Raw genomic sequence first — 21,524 nt, 5'->3', positions numbered from 1 at the left:
GTGAAATGACACACTCTGAGCCTGACTGCTGTGCACTCCCTGACAGTGTTAAATGGGTTTATCTCAACCCCCTAAACTGCTATATCTGCAGGACAGCTTGTTCTGTGGGGAAAAAAACTTACAGGCTGGATCACCAGGTGAAAATAAGAGCCTAAAAAAAGAAAACAAATGCAGCAATCACATTTAACAATTGGTAAGCTGTAATATATTAAATGTTTTGGTTTAATACCACAATAAGAATATTAGTTGAGCGACTGTCTTAGGCCCCTTTCAAACTTGACGGACCCATCAGTGGATCTGCTTGCTCAGCTCTTTCCCATGATCCCCGCTATTTATGATCCGATCGTGACCACCTGAAAAACTGACAGGAGGACCGGATCGGACCATCAGTGTGAAAGGGGCCTTTGTATTCATACTCCTATGTCGATCCGCAGTTCTAATGTCTGTGAAAGTTGATTCCAGAGTCTGTGACACACAGATTTGTGAGTTCAATTTTGTTTCTTCATTTCTGATGGTAACATTGTTGCAGAACTAAGATTTTACTTTGCGTTTCTCTAGAATCCCAGCTTGAAGCCAGCTCCGAAAAATCAGGTAACTTTGACCAAGGAGTTTCCAGTATCCTCAGGATCTCAGCACAGGAAAAAGGAGTCCGATAAAGTGTATGGTGAATGGGTTCCCGTGGATAAAAAGACCGAGGAGATCAAGGATGATGTTTTCACCAACACAGGTCCCTCTCAGGTAAGAGATAGTTGCTTATTTTTTCTGTGATATAGTTGATTTTTTTTTTTTTAATATTATTAATGGCAACAATATGTTTATTTGCAGTCGCATAAATTTACACATACTTACTTAAAAAGAACCTGTCACATTGTCTGTTATATAGGCAAAGTGACAGTGTCTGTGTAAAGCCTCCCTATACCGATCACCTTATATTTACCTTTTCAGTTCTCCCCCGCTGCTCCTTCTTGTCTGCCAGGAATACCCAGTGCTTCTAGGAATGGAGAAAATTTCGATTTCATCATATGATGCAGTTCTCTAGCCATGCAGCCGTGCTCTAGAACTGTCATTGTTAAAGAATGTGACAACAGCAGCATTTCCTCAAATTTCTCACACCAGCTGACACTTGGTATTTTCCATTTGGCTGCAACAAAGGAAAGGGGCAGTGGTGGTGCACTGGAGAGAACAGGATTGGGATTTATGCTTTCACTTTACCTTCAATGGGCAAGATGGCAGCATGTCTTTATAGAACAAGTCTTCACGGAGCACAAAATCAGTATTGGTTGTATGAACATCCATTTTACTGTGTTTGAAAGTCTGCTTTATGCCTTTGGATTTTTTTGCAAGAAATAAACAAGGGTTATTTGGCTTGTCATGTTCAAATGTTGACAGAGTGAGATGAATAAATGAGGAACTACAGTAGGGCTTAAAATGTTCTTTCCTGCACAAAATGCTGTTGAAGTGTTTTGTAATCCTAAATGAAAAATTCACTGGCTCTTTGTGTTTAAAAGTGATCTTTTATGACGTTAATAAATTCATCCCTTCTAATGTCCTGTTTTACCTGGTTGATCCTGCTCCTCCTCCTGAGAGTAAACTGACCACGCTAGTGTGGCTGCCCATCAATGCCAGCATGTTCAGTTTACGTCTTTTGTCATTCTGCTGAAGATACAGGCACGCTGTGCCTTTGTCTTCCTTAGTCAGTACAAAGCCATATCCACACATCCCCCCCCCCCCCCTTCCCTAAGAAGGAGGAAGTGATGTAATGCCGCTAGGCTGGGTGGCGTTCCATTGCTATGGAGAATGCAGAAGCTTGATGGCAGTGTCACTTCCTTTAGTGACACAATGCCCCCAACATGTCTGTACAATATACTGTGATCACATGACCTGTACTCATGTACTCAGAAAAAGCAGCAAATTGGAGGTTTTTTTTTTTTTTTTGCTAAAAAAGCAACTCATACATGTATACAGGCTTACATTTCCCTATTGAAAACTGTCTTTATAATAAGTAAGTCGAGATTTGGCAAATACTGATGACTGCTTTAAGCAGCGTTTTCCTCAGGAATGATACGTTTTAGCTCCCTAGTAACTGTTTGTATACCCACCCCTGCTAACATACTTGTAAGTATGGGCCCTTTTTAAAGACACACCATCTCGCCATTCCACCATTATCTTGTATCCCGCTGCATACTCTGCCGCTAATAAACGGCTGAGTTGGAGACCATATTGGAAATACTATGGTAAATATGTTGATTAGAAATCTCCTTTAAGAAAGCACCTACATGGAGATAAATCACTTCCAGTATCTCATAACCTAATTTCTGAGTAAACTGGGGAATTTTGTCCTGGATGGAATGTAGTAGAACAGAAGTTTTGCCAGTGAAGTATGGAAATCATCATTCTAAGTATTTGGAGGTTACAAGTGCGTTTGGGTCTCCTTGCTGGTATAAGAGTCTTTAGACTGCATTTGTGTTAGTAAGTTTACACACGGATAAAAAAAAAAAAAAAAAATGCGACTCTGTGAATTGATGTATTATGTATTGTAAAGTAGCCTGATAATTGTGTCCTGAAGGATTAGCAAATTTAAATCTAGAATGCATAGTTGTGTGATATTTAGTTATAAAACCTGCCATTATTTTTAACAATGTACGTAACATGCATCATTATAATGTCTGCATATAAAAGAAACATCGAGTATACATGGCTTTGTATCTCTAACTGAGATCTGTATGAGTTTTCTTCACCTCTGTAATTTAAATCAGTTTTGAACATACAACATTGATGATCTCCGTACAGAGAAATGTAAGAGCAGCTGAATGAGTGACTAAGTTATAGAGCAGTGTAAAGAAATGGGACTTTGTGATGTTTAATCTAATGGAACAGCCTGTGAAGCTGGTGCCGAATAAGCACACAGCTTTTCTTGAATGTTGGCAAATTCTACTATCACTGAGCCTAAGGTGCACTTGAAATAAAATGCCTCCCTAGTGTTTTATTTTTTCTTCATGAATTTGTCGTTCATACATTTATAAATCCAGCTTGCTATATGGCGTTTTCTTGTTTTACAGTTCTAGAATTGTTTGAGGAAGGTGGATTAACCACACTTATATACCTGTTGCCAAACCAACGTACTGATGGGCTGAGACCCTCCCTTCTTTAATGGCCTCACATGGACATAATGCTTCCAGATCGTGAGTTGTGATTGGTTGCAAACTGGTCATTAAAGAATACTAAGGACTGATTCCTAACGGCTACATCAAAAGCAGAGAAAACCAGGCCCCAGATGTGCAGAAACTGTATGGTTCTACAAACAATGGACATAAATATATTTTATTATTTTATTTTTTTCTCCTTTCTGTGCAAAGTTTTAAGTTTGTTCCACAGCTCTTCAAGTAAACCTGTTGTGGCCCTGAATACCCCAAAAGACAGAACAAAGGTGTAATGAGTTTAAAGCTTTAAATAGAAGCGCAATATAACATAATTGACGTTTTAATCAGAATAAATGGGGTTTGAGCTTTTTTGGCACCTGCTGTATCACCAGATGCTTGAGTGCCTGAGCCCAGAGTGAATACATCCTGTACATGGAATAGTTCATGCTTCGCATGGATCAACAAATAAGTTCCTCTTAATAGTGTATAGATTTTGCTCTGAAATTTAGAAGTGCTGTCATTTTATATTTTGCGTTAATTAAAAAGACAGCTATTTTGCTTATATGTATATAGCCATGTCTGCATTTTAAAAATAAATCCTTCTGTTTCTCATTGAGTATCAGTTTTCAAACATGCTTTATGGACGCCATATAATTAAACTGGTGGTCTAACCGCTGTCTGTGACCCTTTCAGGGGTCTTATGTAATTCTCTTTTTTTCAGTCCCTATGGTGAAATCATGCTGTACGTGGATATGCAATATTAATGAAAACAGTTTTTAAAACGAAGATGTTTTAGATAACCCAATGTTGCCAGCTCTCTAGATCAAAATAATGTGAAAGAGTTTTGAAAGAGGATTTTTTTTTTTAGGCTGTGCATGTCGTCAGCTGAAAATTCTTGGTTTTAGAAGTCCTGCAGTACAGTGCTCTGTCAGTTGGCAATTTCTTGCCATGTTTCTCACGTGTCATACTTTGTAGCCACATTGCTTTTCACAGCAATTGCTGATAGTTGCACAGTTTAGTGTGATGTTGAGTGGAGAAAAAAGAATGTCCTAGTATGTTGTTAGGGCAGTTTAAAGATTATAATTTGCTCTTTTGCAAAAAGAAAAAAGTCCCAGTGTGTTACTAGCACAGCTTAAACATTGTTTTGCCTCTTTCTGAAAAAATAAAAATAAAATATTGAGTACATGGGAAAATAAAATGCTCAAATTCTCTGTACTTTAGAATGATCTTTTTTCCCCTTGAATCGTATGGAAAATTTTTAAAACTGCAGAATACCTTCAAGGTGGAGGACACCCCAAGTACCTTTTTTCCTAGTGATGTTTAAAGCAAGGATCTACAGAATATTTTTAATGTTCACCTGAAGAATCATGAAGAGGCCTTTCCAAGTAAAGCAACAGATAACCTAGTTGCCACAAAAAGAGGAATAATAGACAGCTTGTTAGAATCAAGTCATCTTCTACCCAATTTAACATCTTCGGTTTTTCAGAGGAGACTGTCCCAACTATAGAGGTCAAAGACACTTCACCTTCAGGACACTGTAATATATGGTGAAGGGTTCTATGGCTTGTTTAAATGCGGAAATTATTTTTTTTTACCCAGTTTTCACACATCCACTTTACTCTTTTATTTAATGGAAGTCACGTTATGACACCAGAATGATTAAGCAATTTCAATGCTAGGAGCACATAGAATTCTCTGTTGGACAATGTCACTTGGTAATCCTAGAGATTATATTGATAATCAACTGTACATTGTGTATTTTAGAACCAAGCTGTAAGATGTTACACTGCCAACAAATACAAACCCCTTATCCCTTGAACCAGCCTTTCTCAACTTTTTTTTTTTTTTTTTTTTACATCAAGGAACCCTTGAAATTAAATGCTTATCTATACAAAAATGTATTTTCAGTAATAATAATGGAATAAAACCTTGAGTTCCCCCTTATATTGGTGGTCCATGGAGACGTGCACCCTTACCTTCTTTGGTCAGTAAAATTATTTGGCGGTCAGTAGCCAAGGGGCTCCTTAGATTTTTGTTCAGTAGGAGATGGACCACTTTCCAATAGTGATCATTTGCAGAAGGGCCTCCTTACACTGGCATTTACATTTGTGGTCAGTGGAAATAATGCTCACCTTTAAAAATGGTTGAAAAGGTCATTGGTTTTGGTGGTTACATACTTTCTTGAGAGTCAGAACTTGGTTATTACTCAAGGAACCACTGGCAACCTCTGGAGGAACCCCTAGGGTTCTACAGAACCCTTGTTGAGAAAGGCTGCCTTAGACTGTAGAGGTCTCTAGCGAACTGTACAATTGCTTTATTGACGTAGTACTGCACAAATGTATAAAGTTATTAACTCTCTGCTTTGTCCTGTGTCAAGATAGTCCTGCATTGCTAGGATTGAGATGGCCTTTGCTTAAGTAAGGATTCTTCAAGAATCAAAAGTATATGCTTTCTGTACAGTTTCTGAAATACAGGTAACATCTTTACAACATAAAATACGCAAAAGCTGTTTTTAAAGCATTTTAGATGACATTGTTTTTGTGTAATCCCTCCACTGCCAGAGAGAGGCCTGCAGTGCCTTGCACTATGGGAACTTCTGGTAGCGTGGCAGTTCCAGCTGCCTGTAAATATGTTTCTATTGTAAATTGATGCAGTTTAAAGTCTGATACAGCTGTACATACATGTTGTTATGTTAAAATGTAAAAAAAAAAAAAAATAGTTGAATAATGGGCTGATTCTGAGTGTGCTTTTCAATTTACGCAAGAATATTGTCCTATTTTTACTTGGATGTGATCTTTCTTTTGTGAAGTCCTGTATCAATTAAATTCTAATTTTGCCCTATCTTTTTTTTTTTTTTTTTTTTTCTTCTGTCTACATACAACCTTTAACAGCTACAACTGCAAGTTTTTGTGTATATTCTTTCAGCTTTTTCCATCTAGTTTTGTCCATGTTTTGGAAAGTTATTTCTCAAAAATAAAAATCATCTTTTAATGCTCATGTTGACTCTGGTTGTCTGATGTTACTTTGTAATTTGGTTGTTTTCCTAGCAAATGGCTTTTTAAAAATACAATAATTAACACCATACTCATTGGGTTTGGGCCTCCTGATTTGCTATTCATGGTTACTTTATTAGGCTAACTGGTTTATATAGATTTGTATGCTTCAAAGGAAAGCTACCTTTTTTGATTTGGATGTCAATGACTAAAGTTGCAATTTGTAAATTGTTTATATTCAACAAAAAGTCAACCTAAGCCAACATCGGTATGTTCAGTAATAGTATGATGATAATAGGGAAAACATTATTGTCACACAGCGAAGAACACATACTTGTAAATGTTGATTTTTTTTTTTTCTTGGAAATGTAATTTTCATTATGAATAAAAAATAGTCCAAGTACTTAATTTGTGTATCTAGCCGACTCCTTCTTTAACAGAGAACACAATTGGGGTGAGGGATTTCATTCACATATATGACAATTTCAGATTCTGTTGTTCTTGCCAGCATATGACACCTTGACCACTGTGGAACATGACACATAATAAATTAGAAATTATTCCAACTTAGATTGGGTCTGATTTACTGTTACCAGTTAACTGCCTTTTCAGTGCACATCTGTCCGCTATTATTGTCCCTGTTTTTTTTTGCAAAACAATGACTGTTTCTGTACTTAAATAGATTGCTTTTTCCACCCAATTGGAGCTGCAACCTCCTGGTTTTTGCTTTCATTTTGCTGTACCACTGGCTGCCAGCGGAAGATGCATTTGGAGATGGAAAGGGGTCTGTGCTTTGCGCTGAATCCGTAATCTGTCTCTTGTGAGCCCATGGTTACTTTTTCAGCAACACAATGGGGTAAAAATCTGGAGGATGCAGGCTATGCGGAGGAAAACCCAACAATCTCTTTATTTGGGATACTTGATTCAATTTTGCAAACTGTAGGAAAAAATTACAATTAAGGGGTCTGCACTGAATGTGTAATTACCCTTTTAAGTTTTTGTATTCTTGGAATGTTATAGGAGTGCCCCATCCTGGTTTCCTATTTCTGGTTTTTCATCAATGTATAGTTTCTAATATTATCACATATCCAAGCTTTGCTTCATACACTGCTGTGTTACACAGTGGCTGAGCATTACTGTTTAGAATTACTTTAATTACAATTTTAAAGTAATGTATCCAAACCAGGGGCGGACTGACAACTCATGGGGCCCCCGGGCAATAGGGGATCATGGGGCCCCTGTGTCCTTGCCCAAACTCAAAAAAGCCTATGCAAAAAGGTACCAGGGGCATCTCATGGGGCCCCCTACTGACCTCGGGCAGTGCCCGAGTTTCCAAATGGTCAGTCCGCCCCTGATCCAAACCCATTTTCCCATCTGCACAAAATATTTGTGTTGCGGCCAGGTAGCCAGTACATAAATCTGCCTTATATGTGGGCAGCTCAGCCTGAGCATCTCATGCACGAGCAGAGGAAAGAAAATGGTTAGTAGATCCAAAGATATAGACAGCTAATGTGTACATATCTTAACCTTTGACTTACCTTTGCCCAGCCCACCTCCCTGTTGGCTACCTGAATCTTTGGATATGCTGGTAGTTCTGACAAACTGTTTTCACTGAAAGTAGCCTTTGCTTAGGTATTTATATGCTCCGCTTAAATTTTTCAGGTTTGTGACCTTTTATTTATTTTTAAAAAAGTAAATTAGCTAGTGTCTACTTTTGAGCCTGTTTCTGCAGTCAATAGCATGGGATTCAGACAGGCACAAGCAACGCTTTTTGGTTACGTTTTCTACCTGGAATATGCTGCTCTGCCTCGAAAGCAACCTATAATGAATGTAAGTTTCAGGTTTTTTGATTCAACTGTTTAGATGCAACCATTTAACAGAATAAGCCGCCACTAGATTGTATTGTTTTTAGAGGAGATGGATTTGTATGCAGAGAGTGGAACAGTAAAGCACAGTCACCATGTAATGTGTGAAGTGGATGGGTGGGTAATCTTAAAGTGGAATTCCACCAAAAACCTAACGTTAAGCCTACTTCCTGCCAGAAAAGATCGCTAAACTTACCTATTCTGAAGCTGCTTCGGTCGGGTCCCACGCTGAGCAATGCGTGGCAGGTGCTGTGTAGAAAGAGTTGTCACCCATAAACTTACTATAGGGCATCCATTGTTGGCTGCCTCTGCTGCCGCAGCCGAAAGCTCAGCATGAGACCGAACCAGAACAGCTTCAGAATAGGCAAGTATAATGATTTTCTTTTTACAGGGTTAGATAAATTAGGTTTAGAATGTGACTTGGGACACTTTTAGTGTCTTCCACTTTAGAATGTTCTACATTTTCGTAGTGCTACAACATGGAATTAAAATGTGTAATTATACGTACCTTAGGGTTCCATTTACACATATCCATTCTGATTCATTGTATTGTGTGTTGCTGTAAAGAAATCCTATTTCTTTTGCATGGGCAGCCAGTGCACGACAATAGAAAAAACTGGGCATGCAGCATTTTTACTGACGCTGCATACTTCAATGCCCAGTAGTCCGTTATCGTGAATTGTGATGTGCTGGAATTAATGTCCACTGGGGTTGCATTGCCATAGTGTGCTAAGATACCATTCAAAATGAATTGCATCGCTACCTGCGAACATGTGTTCTTTGATCATGTATTGGTGTAATGCACTGTTACTGCAATGCATTGAAACAGATGCGTGTAAATGGGCCCTAAATGTATGTATTGTAGTGGTTGGACTTTTGTTCAACTGGACTTTTTTGAATGTGTCACTCTTCCAGATAGCTTTCTTTATTCAGATTGATACATTTTTTATTTATTTTTGCTGCATTTTCACATCATTTTATGTGCAACATAGCTTGGACTCATTTTACATGTTGGCACTTATCCGTATGTAATGCAAGCAGTATTTTTTTTTTTTTTTTTTGTTAAAGCACCTGAACTAAAATGCATAGATGTGAATTTGCGCTTTGCCATATAGGCTGATGCAACATGGCCAATTATGCTTCCAGAATCTGGTGCAGTAATTTTTAGGTCTCCTGGTATAAAATTGCTTATCAATTTTAATTCCAGTTTGTAGCACATAAACTGACCAGTGTGAATAAATGCTTATGCAAACCTCTCTGAGTAATTGGCAGGTATTACCGCCCCATTTACAAAGATAGTTTAAACTTGCAGATATATACTACTATTAAAATATTAAAGCATACAATTATATTAATCCATCAAAGGGGCACCGGAAGTCTTTAAACTTTGAGATATATTGCTGTTTACAGGAGGATTGGACACTGGCAAACACAGAAGCTGTAGGTCAGCACAGGATAACCCCTCCCACTACCAGCATGCCTGTGTTTTGCTTGCGACTTGAGGAGAATGGATTTATTTTCTATAGCTGTGCTGTGTTAAGGCTAAATTATTATTTGTTAGCACCTTTTGTCATTTTAATTTTTTTTTTTTTTTTTTTTCAGTCAAGAGTCTACTCTACATTACTGCTGGAGCGTTGTCTTTTCAATTGCAGCTTTCCAGTGTGATCGTATTCACGTTGGCTTTTGGGTCACCGTGTCCAGACCCTGCTGGACTGGACTTGCTGTGATGCCTGGACGTAGACTTTGGGAACTGAATTCTGCATAAGGCTCTTTCCAGACTTTGTTCTGGAAAAAGTTAGTTGCTGAGTGCTTTCCAGGCTCAGAGTTCTTGGCATTTCCTCACTGCTTGCCACCTTTGAGGACTCGGTGTCAGGCCAAGCATTAGGAGCTGCTTCAGTTTATCAAGTTCCTGGGTGCCTTTACTCTCTCTTCCCACTTTTTTTTTTTTTTTTTTTTAATGGACGGTGTTAACGCTGTGGGATGGAGTGCTGATGTCATCCGCTTGGTGTAGTGTCAATCACTCTGCATGCTCTTTTCCACCATACAATACTATATGTCAAGGAGCTAACTTTGATTTTGATCCCATTTCTGCAGCCTATCTACTGTAACTTTGATCACCTCCCAGCTATCTGACCACACCTACTACCAGCTGGTCTTGCCTTTTACCTGAGCCTGTGCACTATGTGGTCACAAGGTGAATGATTCTAGACACCCCCAGACAGTTCACTGTTCTGAACGCCGCCAGATCACATTCTACTAATGGTCCTGGGGCTTCTTGCAGTGTGTCTGCTCAGGGTGTCGATACCTTCAACCTGGAATTCTGTTATCTGCTCATCTTTGCATCTGTTCCATCCTTGGAGTCCTCCTTGGCTTTATCAGGGTGCGGCTGTGTACCTCTTTCTTCTCAATTTGTTTTTTGCAATGATCTTGCAAACTTTTATGGGCCAGATTACCCAGTTATTCACTTCCTCTGATCTGAGGTCACAAGAACAATCCTGTGCCGTCTCCTGCAGATCCTATGTCTGATTTGCCCATGGCTTCTAAGCCTCATCTGCAGAGATTCTCTTATTTTGAGTCATTCTTTGATTGATGAGCTTGCCCCTGAGAAGTAGCAGACTACTGCTATTAGTACCAAATTAAAAGAGAAGTATGGCTTAGAAAAGAAAACTTTCCCCCACTGGATCTAGGAATAATTGTTTGCTGAGAGGCTGAGCCAGCTGCTGTTCCAGGCATCTAGGTGAATACTGCCAATAAAGTCTGGATCTTTCCACATCCTTGACTGGCTGAGTGATGTCAGCCGACAATGAACTTTAGATGCTGTCATCTGAAAAAGGTTCACAGGAGTGCTGAACGAAGTGCACTCCTGCGATCCATAGGAAAAGTAGGGCCAAAATAGCTTTGGCTATATTTCTCCTTTCAAAGCAAATCAACTCTTATTGATGCAATGTGAACCACATGGAAACTAGAGGATTAGCCTGTTGCTTATACCAATGTTGCTTCCAAACTTGGGAGTTTTAAAATTCCTAAGGCTGCTTTCCAAACTGTCTCCGTAAGGAAAAAGCTATATTTAGCAATTATTTTCTGCCGAAGTAGTCTATTTCCTATAGAGGATGCGACTGTGTCCCAACTCAATAGGGTGCTTACTATTGCAGTAGAGGACGTGCATATCTTTAAGGACCCAACTGATAAGAGCTGGGAAGCCCTTTTTATCTGTTATTGCGGATGCTGTTCTTCATCTGATCCTAGCTATGACCTTTCTTCGCCAGTCCAGGTCTGACTGGTCAGAATTGTCTAAAAGAACAAATTTATCCTATATATACATATTTATCCTATAATTCAGCTGTGATAGTTTCCTAAAAGCTTCTAGTCACCTTTCTTGCATGTTTACCACATCAGTTCATATGCATAGGGCACTTGAGTCAAACTGCTGGAGTGCATGAAAATTCTGTTTGAAGCCCAAGAAGCAGAATGCAAAGTCGTGTTTGCAAAAATTCAACATGAAATGTACCAATTCCATCACCTCCATTCAACATTGAGGATTTCTGACTTTTGTGGACATCAAAGTTGCTTGATTTTTCCAGCGTATCAGTGGTTCCTATGCTGTCCTGTCTAGTTAAGGGCCTTGTCTTTTGGCCTCTCATCTGCACTTTAGTATTCACCAAGATGCTGCCCCTGATACTAGCCCTGCTACGTTCTCATGGCTTTCCCATTGTGAGATACCTAGACAACCTTATGTTGAGGGAAAGGTGAGCGCAGGTTATGTTGGACAATGTGATGTTGACTGTCTAAACATTGCAATGATTTGGATGGATCCTGAAATTTCACTAAATGTGGTAGAAACAACTTATTGCTTGAAGTATCTAGGGCTGGTTCTCTGTGCAGCTCATGCCAGAGTGTTCCTGCTACAGGACAACATTCTGATGGTTCAGTCTCAGATTGGCATTCTCAAATTCAGAAGACAGCCAACTCTGTGCTTTTGCATGACAGTCCTAGGTCTGATGGCAGCCTCTTTTGAGAACTGTTGTGTCATCTATCAACATGAATCACATTGTCTCTGGCCTCAGTAATCCACCTTTTTGGAGTTGGAAAAGTTTGTCTTTTTTTTTTTTTAAGAATTGTCTTGGACACCAGCCTGTTAAGCTGGGAAGGAGTCCTGGGCACGCTGTGAGTGTAGGGACATGGTTATCATTTGAGTCTTGTGTTCTTAATAACATCATGAAACAAGTCCGTATTACTGTCTCTACAGCGTTTTACCATCCTACTTGTGGGTCATCTGATCTGGTTTCATTCAGACAGTGCCGCAACACTGGCATACATCAATTAACGGGTAACCAATGGTCTCGTTGTGGCAACAGGGGTAGAATAAATCCTTTCCTTTGTCATTTTGTGTCATTTCCAGGCATGGGCGATTGTCGGGCAGATTTCCTCAGCCAGCAGTACCTGGACTCGGGGGAGTCGACTACATACCTTGAGGTTTTCCAGGGTCCTTGTCACTTGTGCAGAGTGTTGAATGTGGACTTCCCGCCCTCCAAGTCCATCAACAAAGTGGACATGTTTTTCTTTATATGCAGGGATCTTTTAGGGAAAATAGTAGATGCTCTCTGGTGGCTATGTGGTATCTGAGGACCCTGATCCATGCCTTTCCTGCCCTTATTGCTCCAGGATTCGCAGAATAGATATAGCGGGCATTCAGGTGATCCTGTTAACAATGTTTGAATTGTTCCCCCACCCCATCAGTTGGACTGCTTTTAGACATCCCAAAGGTCATAGGCTTCCTGTTTCCATCAGTGATTGAGAAAGAATATAGAATTTGTGTACTCATTGCAAATTTTTTTTCTTGAAGTCGATCGAGAGTTCCAAAACTGAAGCTCATGGGGAGGCATTGTCCTAGGCTGCCCTGTAGTTTTTTTTTTTGCAAGTGTCCAATCCCTCGTAGACAGCAGTATAACCTGAAGAATAAAGACTTCCTGTGTCACTCTAATAAAATGGTTTTAAGGTAAGTACAACAATCCTATTTTTGTTTGTATAGAGCAGGGTAATGGGAACTTATGTCAGGTGTTTTTTTTGTTTTGTTTTCCCCTATGTCCCTTTTTGGAATATTCACCCTCTTTGTCCTGCTGCTTGTCACTGGAATGGAATTTGATGGAAAATCTCAGCTTTCAGAGTTGTCACCAGAGCAAAAAGTGTGGTGAAAACTGTTTCAGCTGCAACTTAGAGGGGACTTCCCCACGATGAAGAGAGATACCCTCACTTTGGAGATCATTCCTGTTACATTTGGACAAAAATTAAATAGGGCACATAGAAAAAAACCCAAAAAAACTTGGAGGGATCTTAACCATTCCCTACTCTACCCAAAACTAAATGTTTTGGCTTTAAACATACTTAAAAGTTTCTATCCCATTCAATGCAAAGTTGGTTTTGATCATCTTAATTTTTCTGATGAATATGAGAATTAAAGACAGAAATATTTCTTGCAAAACAGACCTACTTTTAATGTAAAACAATATTTTAGAGAGGCTGAAAAATAAGATTCAGCTAGTTGGTCCATACAATGAATAGTGTTCTACTCTACAGTTTGATATACAGAGTGGGTACAGAGAAAAGTCACATTTTAACGTCTAGGGTGTGCAAGTCCCTGTCAGTCACAGACTACAGTGCTAACTAACCTTTTTAAAAAGTTTTGTATGTGTATACGTACCTATTTTCATGCCGCTTTAGACCAGTCACATGGTCTTCCCTTTGTCAGCCAATGGCAGCTGCAGGGAAGGGAACGTGTCTAATAATGGCTAGTAAAGCCTGGAGCGATGTCATCCATAGGCTTTGATTGCCTATCCATTGTCGGCGCTCCCTCTTCTGCCCTGAAGCCACGGTGGCTGACACGGGGGAGCCAAAACACGTGACTGAACTGAAACAACCTGAACATATGCAAGTATATATATCTTTCTTGTACAGGTTAATTAGCATAGGTATTAGTGTGGGTGGGGCGGGGGGAGATAGTAGTAGGGGGACAGTTTTAAGGCTAGTTGGGTGTACAGCCAGGAGTCCACTTTAATTAAGGCACCCCCCCAGATATGGCAGACTGAAATTCTCTGCCCACATCCAACTTTGATAAACTGTAATTCTATTAGCATATATTTCATATATGTCTGATACATACATATTATCGGGGCTGGGGATAATGTATTATTTAGACCCATTAGGTGGTAGTGAGAAATATGGTGCTCGCTTAACCTGCAGAAAAAAAAACATTTGCATGCACTGAGATCTGCTTTTCCACACCTTTTGTGTTCCCTTGTTACTTATTATTGAAGCTCTATTTTATTTCAGGATTTTATTTCTCTTCCTCCAATCAGGTCATAACTTCAGAGCTCGATTCCTTAGTTGTAGTTGTAGGCCGTGATTGCGCTCAGAAGTTCTGATCACATGTGATCCGATAAGCAGGTGGATGGTGCTGATCCAGTGCTGATGTCACTCTGGGGCAGGAGGGGAACTAATAAAATCCTAAAATAAAGATAAGTAAGAGTTTTTATATATTTTTTATCTTTTCATCTGCATGTTTTGTGTGTTCTATTGAGTAGTTTGTTCAATGTGTAGGGTTCTTTTTTTTTCTTTTACACTGAAGTCTGCTTATAAACCATAGATGCAAAATTTGCTTTTAATATTCTTTTTATTTTTTTGTGAGCATAAAGCAGAACTCCAGACAAATAAAAACATACACAGTTGTAATGCATATATGTGAAGTTCTCATAGCGTATTTGTAACACTTGTCATCTAGTCTTCTGTTCTTTTTCAACTCTATTCTGCACTCCATTGCCCACTGCATAGCTTCTGGGTTGACATCACTGTTTCCTTTTTGCAGATCACTGTGTCAGTTACCTGCTCAATGGACTATGAATGAGAATCATCACCCCACTTAGGTTCTCCTTCTGCTCCCTTTCTCATGTAAGCTCTCTTTGCTCCTCCCCTTCCAGTTACCATTACTTAAACAACGTTTTAGATTGGTAGCACTGGGCAATGCAGTAGAACCTGACTGGCTCAGTACATAACCTCCCACTATCAATTTAATTGATATGTCGATGATTGTTGGTTGCATAAAATGGACATCAGAATTTATACCTACAAAAGTTTAAAAACACAAATTTATACTCGATGTATGACTGGGGCAGGATTGTTTTTAAAATTTGCTTGGAGTTCTGGTTTAAATGTTATATTTTAAGAATTATCTTACCTTATGGTTCACTTTAAATAATAGCTTTGAAGGCAGTATTTTTGTTTATTTTTTAAGGCACAAAGGAATGTTCTGAACAGTAATTTAACATACTTATTAAGGAGGAAAGGGCAAACCCCAAACATACAAATGAGAAATTAATAAGTTGGAAGTGTTTTAGTAAGAAGGACCTCTTGTGAGGTTAAAAGTCAAGGATGGACAAATTAACTTGCGCATTAGGATAAAACCATCAAATAGCTTGCAGACAGTTAATTTTTTTTTTTTTTTTTTTTAAGAGAACAGCCACAGCCCAAGTAAATAAGCCCATCCCCTGCCAGCAGCTGCAGAGTGGGATCCTTAAAATGTAAGATAAATATACCCACGCCCTGTAAACAAAAAATATGAAATCATGTACAGCTGCTGTGATCAACACAATGCCAAAAAATGAAAAAAAAAACCAGTGCTTGTACTTAAGAGTGAGATCCAAATGTTAAAATTAAAAATCTATATAGTTGTCGTGTGTTCATTAAACACCCACATGCTGCTGTAACAAAAAATGTACTCCATTCCACCATGTTTAAGACAAACATTCCGCACTCACTAGATGAATTTGACCTCTTGTAAAAAAACAAAGTCATATTGCACCTGCTTATATAGTCATACACCACTGGTCCAGAGGAAGACATTAGCACACGGCAAAGGGAGGATGCCTGGGAATGTTACCACCAATGTTGCCACCACCGGTACCACCCTGTCTCGATTTTAATCCTCTTAGGCACTCTGATCACTCATTTAGGGGCATCAAAGAAGAAAGGAGAAGCCTCCCGTAGTTTAAAACGGTTTAATTTACTCTCAGACAACGAAAACTGCACTTTACACCAGTTTACAATAAACTGTATATCGGCAGGAAGTGCGACTTGCCCAGCGTGCGTTCCAGCAAAGTGGAAGTGACATACCGGAAGTTCTTCCCTATGCATTTCGTTATCAAAGTGCAACGTGCTCAGGAGCAGGGAGCTTCTGAGGATGTTACGCTTTGGTGATGAAACGCGTAGGGAACAATTTCAATACTTTGCTTCCCCTGTGCTGGAAAGCATGCTGGGAAAACCAGTGGCATTTGTTGATGTACAGGATCGAAATTGAGACAAAGTGGGGACCAATAGTAGCGGCATTGGTATGGTATCATTCTCAGTCATCCTCCCTTGGCTGTGTGGTGCTCCTGTCTTCTATTAACCTAGTTAGTGTATGGCTATATAAGCAGGCGCAATTTGACTTTGTTTTATGCAAGAGGTCAAAATTCATCTGGTTAGTGCACAGTGTTGGTCTTGGACACAGTGGACTGAAGCATATTTTTGGTTACAGCAGCACGTGAATGTTTGACCACCTGCTCTCCTGAGTATTTACCCCCCTTCCTAACCAGGCCATTGTTTGCGTTACGGTGCTGTTACTTTAACTGACAATTGCGCGGTCATGCGAAGCTGCACACAAATTAAATTTACACCCTTTTTTTTTTTTTACACGAATTGAGCTTTCTTTCGGTGGTATTTGATTGCTTGTGCGGTTTTTATTTTTTGCACTATAAAAAAAAAAAAAAAGGCCGCCGATTTTGAGAAAAACAATATCCATGTCCAGTAAAAAAAATGTAAACAAATTGTCATAAATTTAGGGCAAATTGTATTCTGCTCCATGTCTTTGCTAAAAAAAAATCCCAATACATGTAAATTGGTTTATGTGAAAGTTATAGCGTTTACAAATGGAGGAATATATACTGGGATTTTTAACAGAAATTTTACTAGTAATGGCGGCAATCAGCGAATTATAGCGGGACTGCGGCAGGCATTCTGACACTCGGGGGAACTGGCTTGGTGTCACTGACATCCCCAGTTACACCAATACAGTGATCGGTGCTTAAAGAAAAAGCACTGACACTGTACTAATGGCACTGGGCAGGAAGGGGTTAACGTGAGGGGCGATCAAAGTGTTAACTGTGGGCTGTGTGCAGTTTTACTGTGTCCTGTGTCTGTGTGCTTCACTGTAAGCACACAGCGTGCACGAGCTGACAGGGAGAACTGTTTTGCTTACAAACAGTTCTCTTTCCTGTTGGAGTTGCTCGTGAATGATCAGGCACCGACCGGGACCCGGTGATTGACAGCCGCGAACGGCGATGCAGGTAAAGGCATGTGCCCTCTACTTGGAAATGCTAAATCACGTGTGTGTGTGTATATATATATAGATATATATATAGATTTTGCGCACCCCTGCCGCCCTGTAGCAGTATATCTGCTATAGGGCAGTCGGGAAGCGGTTAATGAATACATGACAACAACTCTGTTTATATAAAGACTTTTATTTAGTAATTCAGATTTCACTTTAAAGTACAAGCGCTGTTTTTTCTTTATTTCAGATTGAGATCCTTGCACTGAGTCAGAGTTGGCGATTTTTCCATCAGTACAGTTTGTTGATTGCAGAGTTGTTGGTCTTTCTCAGGGGCCATGTCGTGCCTCTACATAGAGACCACTGCTTCTCCACATAGAGCAAAGGTCCTACTGTGCAGCTGCTGGCTGAGGACAGGCTCATTCCTTGGCTTATTTAGAAACAAAAAGAGCTAGAACACATTAAGTACCTTTTTGTTTTGATGCACCTAGAATGCATTAAGCTCAACATTTGATTGTTTTTTTTAAATGCTAGCTATTAAAGTTCTAGGCACATTTGCTTCATGACTCCTTTTATTTTACAGCCTGGTTAAAAAGCTTACAACTATTAAGATTAAGTCCATATTAAGTTGAACAGAATTGGGTCAGAATTTCTGGTCCTACATATTTGTTTTTGTTTGTGACCTCTGAAATTTTTAAGCCATTAGATGACTGTCATACAACTAGCATTTTTAGAAGAAGAGGTCAACAGTAGCTACTTCATATTCCTTCAGTATAGGTTTACTTTTTGGGAGGACTAGAGGTGGTATGTTATTTAAAGCTCCATAGCGTTACTTCTTTTGGTTCTATTCGCTGAACTCTTATTTTAAAAATGAGGGCTTTTTATTCTATATGTGGTTCTCGCCATTATCAGTTTGTCTTGTCACCTGTTCTTATACTAGTTTACAAATTGAACAGCAGTTGTGTGACCTATGCCATTTTCTTATTAAATTAATTTACAAACGTGTTTGTTTTTTTTTTTGTAATCCGACTCCCAAGCCAACCAAATTTAGAAACCTCTAGTACAGCACATATGTAACTTTATCTCCTATTAGGACTTAAAGTATATTTCTAAAGCTGGAAACAAACATGTAAACATCACTATAGTGTGCGTTCTTGGCATATGGAGTTGTAAAGTAAAGGAGATATTTAATTGGCTTCAGCATCTTTTTTTTTTATTGCCTTTCCTTTTTGATTATTATTTACTTCCTATGCATATTTGTACGTGCTCCCTGTAAAACTGGGATTCTTAACCTTTTTACGATTTACAGACCCCCGTGGATTGGCCAATATGTCCCCATTCCCCCTTCATCAGACTGTTGAAATCATCATCCTCATCAGTCCTATTAGGTACTAGTATGACTTCAATAGATGTCAATAGCTTGGTTTTACTTAATGTATGGATAGTTAGGAACAGAAAAGCTAAAAGAAAGTCATAAGGATTTTATCATATTTGATAAAAACAAACCGCAAGTCACAAATAATCAAGCTAGGTATATCTAATGAGATTTTTGCTGTTTTTATGCAAAACATGGAATCGTGGTCCAGTTACTGACAATGTTAATCAAATATCACCTGACACATCGAGTTAATTTCTAAACTCTGAGGTTCAATAATGCAAAGAATTATAGATAGTTGTGAAGAAAACCACATCCATTGCCCAAACTTTGATCAGCACGCACCAAAGCTGCTTGATATCCAGCCCAACCTTTGCAAGATTAGCTTTCTTTCTTTGGCCTTCTTTTAAGTCCATAAACTTATTCTTTGCTTAAACCAGAGATCTTGCCCTATAGTCCAAAGGAACATGGATTCCCACGAATCAGATGATTAGTAAATCAGAGACTGTAATTAGTTTCACTGTGTAATAACTGCTAAGGTGGGTTCAGTGCAGTATGTAAGTTGTCATTTTTTTTTTACATAAACCTCTTCTGTAGATTTTCATTTAAAATGTATCTAAACTTAACAGGAAAATTTTAACTTTTTGCAGCTTATCAGTTCTTAGATGTGGTAGGCTGCATTAATTTAAATTTTTTTAGGCTAAGAACATTTTCAGCAAGTACAGAAAATACCTGCTTAGCTCTACCAGTGTCCTTGTCACTTCCTATAAACTGAAAAAGCACAATCCACCTTATCTTTGTGTGATTACTTTGTACTGATTCCATCATTCCACCATTTAATGGCGATGACATAATGCAGACATGTTTGAAGTCCAGCCTGGGTGACAGCAGTGGGTCCCTCCATAAATACAATGGAGAAATAAGTATAGACTTGAAGGGAAGCTTGTTACTGGCAGGATTACATGGTGAAAATAAAGGGGGAAAAAAAAAAATAAAATTAATGTAGCCACCACATTTACGGAATTGTAAACTGCAGTATAGTTACACTTTATATTTACATTTTTGTTTTTTGGTTTAGATACATTTTAAGGAAAGTAATGGTAAGTAAGGCACAGTCACTACAGTACTGTGGAACAATAATAGATCCATTCCTGTACATACACACTCCCAATCTATACACAGAAACAAAATCTTACAAATTATAAACAATCATTGACAACTGTCCTATGCTGATCGCATTCACACATTTATTCATACTTTTATCTAAAAGGAAAACAAAATTGTAAAAGTCTGGCGTAGTTTCCTTTTTATTTTAAAACATTTATCCACATTGTTCTGGTATCTTGGTTACGTTAATTATACTAAACACCCATTGTTGTTGACACTTAAAGCCGAATTCCAGGAATTCGGCTCCTTATGTAAAAACGTGAAGGCACACTATGAGTTAAGTTCATGGAGGTTCATGACAGATCTCTATTTATATCTGACAGGTTTATTGTACTCTTGGAGGATGGCTATGGTGTATTTCCAGGAGCGCGATGCTGATTCTTTTGATCTCTGCATCTTCAACAGTAGAGTCCCTGCAGTTGCTATGCTTGCCCCTATGCTCTTCCTTCTCAGTCACAGAAGCCTTGATATTATGTGAACACATTCACAAAATGCAAAGGCTTCTGTGAATGGGCAGTAAAGGGGAAACGGGGGCATAGCTTCTTTGTGTAGTTCTCTCCTCTCCCGTAGTGTCCCAGCAGAGTGATAAACCTGTCAAATGCAAATAATAGAGACAAGTCCAGGAGATGTCATTCACCTGGATGAACTTAACTCCTAATTTGCCTTCACATTTTACATAGTGGCTGAATTAATTGAACTCCGCTTTAATCTAGTAAGTTTGAACAGGTAATCGGTACCATGTTTTTTATATAGTTTCACTATGGCCACCAATAGTAGTGGCCAGCCTAGCCAACACAAATGTATTTTCCATTAATAGCTAACATAAGTTTACATGAGGTCTGGTTTTGAGGCCTGGTTCTGATCTGATTGTTTGTCTTCAGCCTTGTTCGTATCAGGAGTGAGGGGAAGCAGGGAAGGGAGGACATGTGCTGCTGGTAACAAGATATTGGACTTTTATGTTCTTAAGGTAAGCAGGGTACAATTTCCCATAGTCTTTAGTGGATTTCAATGTACCTTTACATAAACAGACTCAAAGTGCATCTCTAGATAAAACCTGTTTTTAATCTTTTATAGAGTGGAGGAGGGTATTGCTGTCTCAGTGCCCATTGGGGAGATTTATCACTCTGTTTGGACTGATGACCATTGTCACCGAGAGAAAGTGAGAGGAGATCCAACATTTTAGAGCTCTCCCCAGAATAGGAGGTGAGGGGAAATCTTTCAAGGGCATCTGTCTAAAGAGGGGTATTCCCCTCTTTTTGCTAGATTTCTACTAGTTTCCTGTTGCAAAATGATAATCTGGCAAGGATTTTAATCCTTCCCTATTTTACAGAATTTAAAAGTTTTGTCCTCTGGTTTTATTTGCATAATGGTATTCCTTTAAATTAACAACAGATCTTGCAAAATAGTGTTCTCCACAATGTAGTTTCTGTAAAGATAATTTTATAGTATTGTAGGTATATTAAAACTTATCTTTTAATCTCTTTGCCTTTTCACTGTATTGTGGCATAGAATACTTTTTCATTTACACCCTAACAAAAATTAAAATCATATTGTAGGCATAGTCCCAAAAGCCAGTTAGTTACTGCACATTTGAAACTACTGATTAAAATGTCTGTGGATGTGTAT

General features: G+C 38.8%; 1 protein-coding gene across 13 annotated transcripts in view; it reads left to right on the top strand.

The window, feature by feature from the left end:
- The window catches only part of SON (SON DNA and RNA binding protein), a 134,083-nt gene that overhangs the window by 81,222 nt on the left and 31,337 nt on the right, over positions 1-21,524 (top strand). For 10 of the 13 annotated variants that reach the window (XR_016312805.1, XR_016312803.1, XR_016312801.1 and 7 more), the window contains exon 6: positions 559-738. Coding sequence is in view for 6 of the 13 variants with exons in the window: in XM_089677951.1 (XP_089534077.1) it covers positions 559-738 (180 nt within the window). In the remaining 7 variants the exon portion in view is untranslated. Of the gene's footprint in view, positions 1-558; positions 739-3,059; positions 6,542-14,857; positions 14,941-18,665; positions 18,745-20,779; positions 20,866-20,972; positions 21,102-21,524 lie in introns of those variants that run through there. The other 3 variants (XR_016312806.1, XR_016312807.1, XM_089677956.1) reach the window with 3 other exon arrangements.

This window comes from Staurois parvus, unplaced genomic scaffold, assembly GCF_062004578.1.
Source record: "Staurois parvus isolate SC_StPar_1 unplaced genomic scaffold, SC_StPar_1.0 ptg000195l, whole genome shotgun sequence".
Lineage (NCBI taxonomy): Eukaryota > Metazoa > Chordata > Amphibia > Anura > Ranidae > Staurois > Staurois parvus.
The sequence above is the reverse complement of the archived record's forward strand: the minus strand, read 5'-3'. Positions and strand labels throughout refer to the sequence as shown.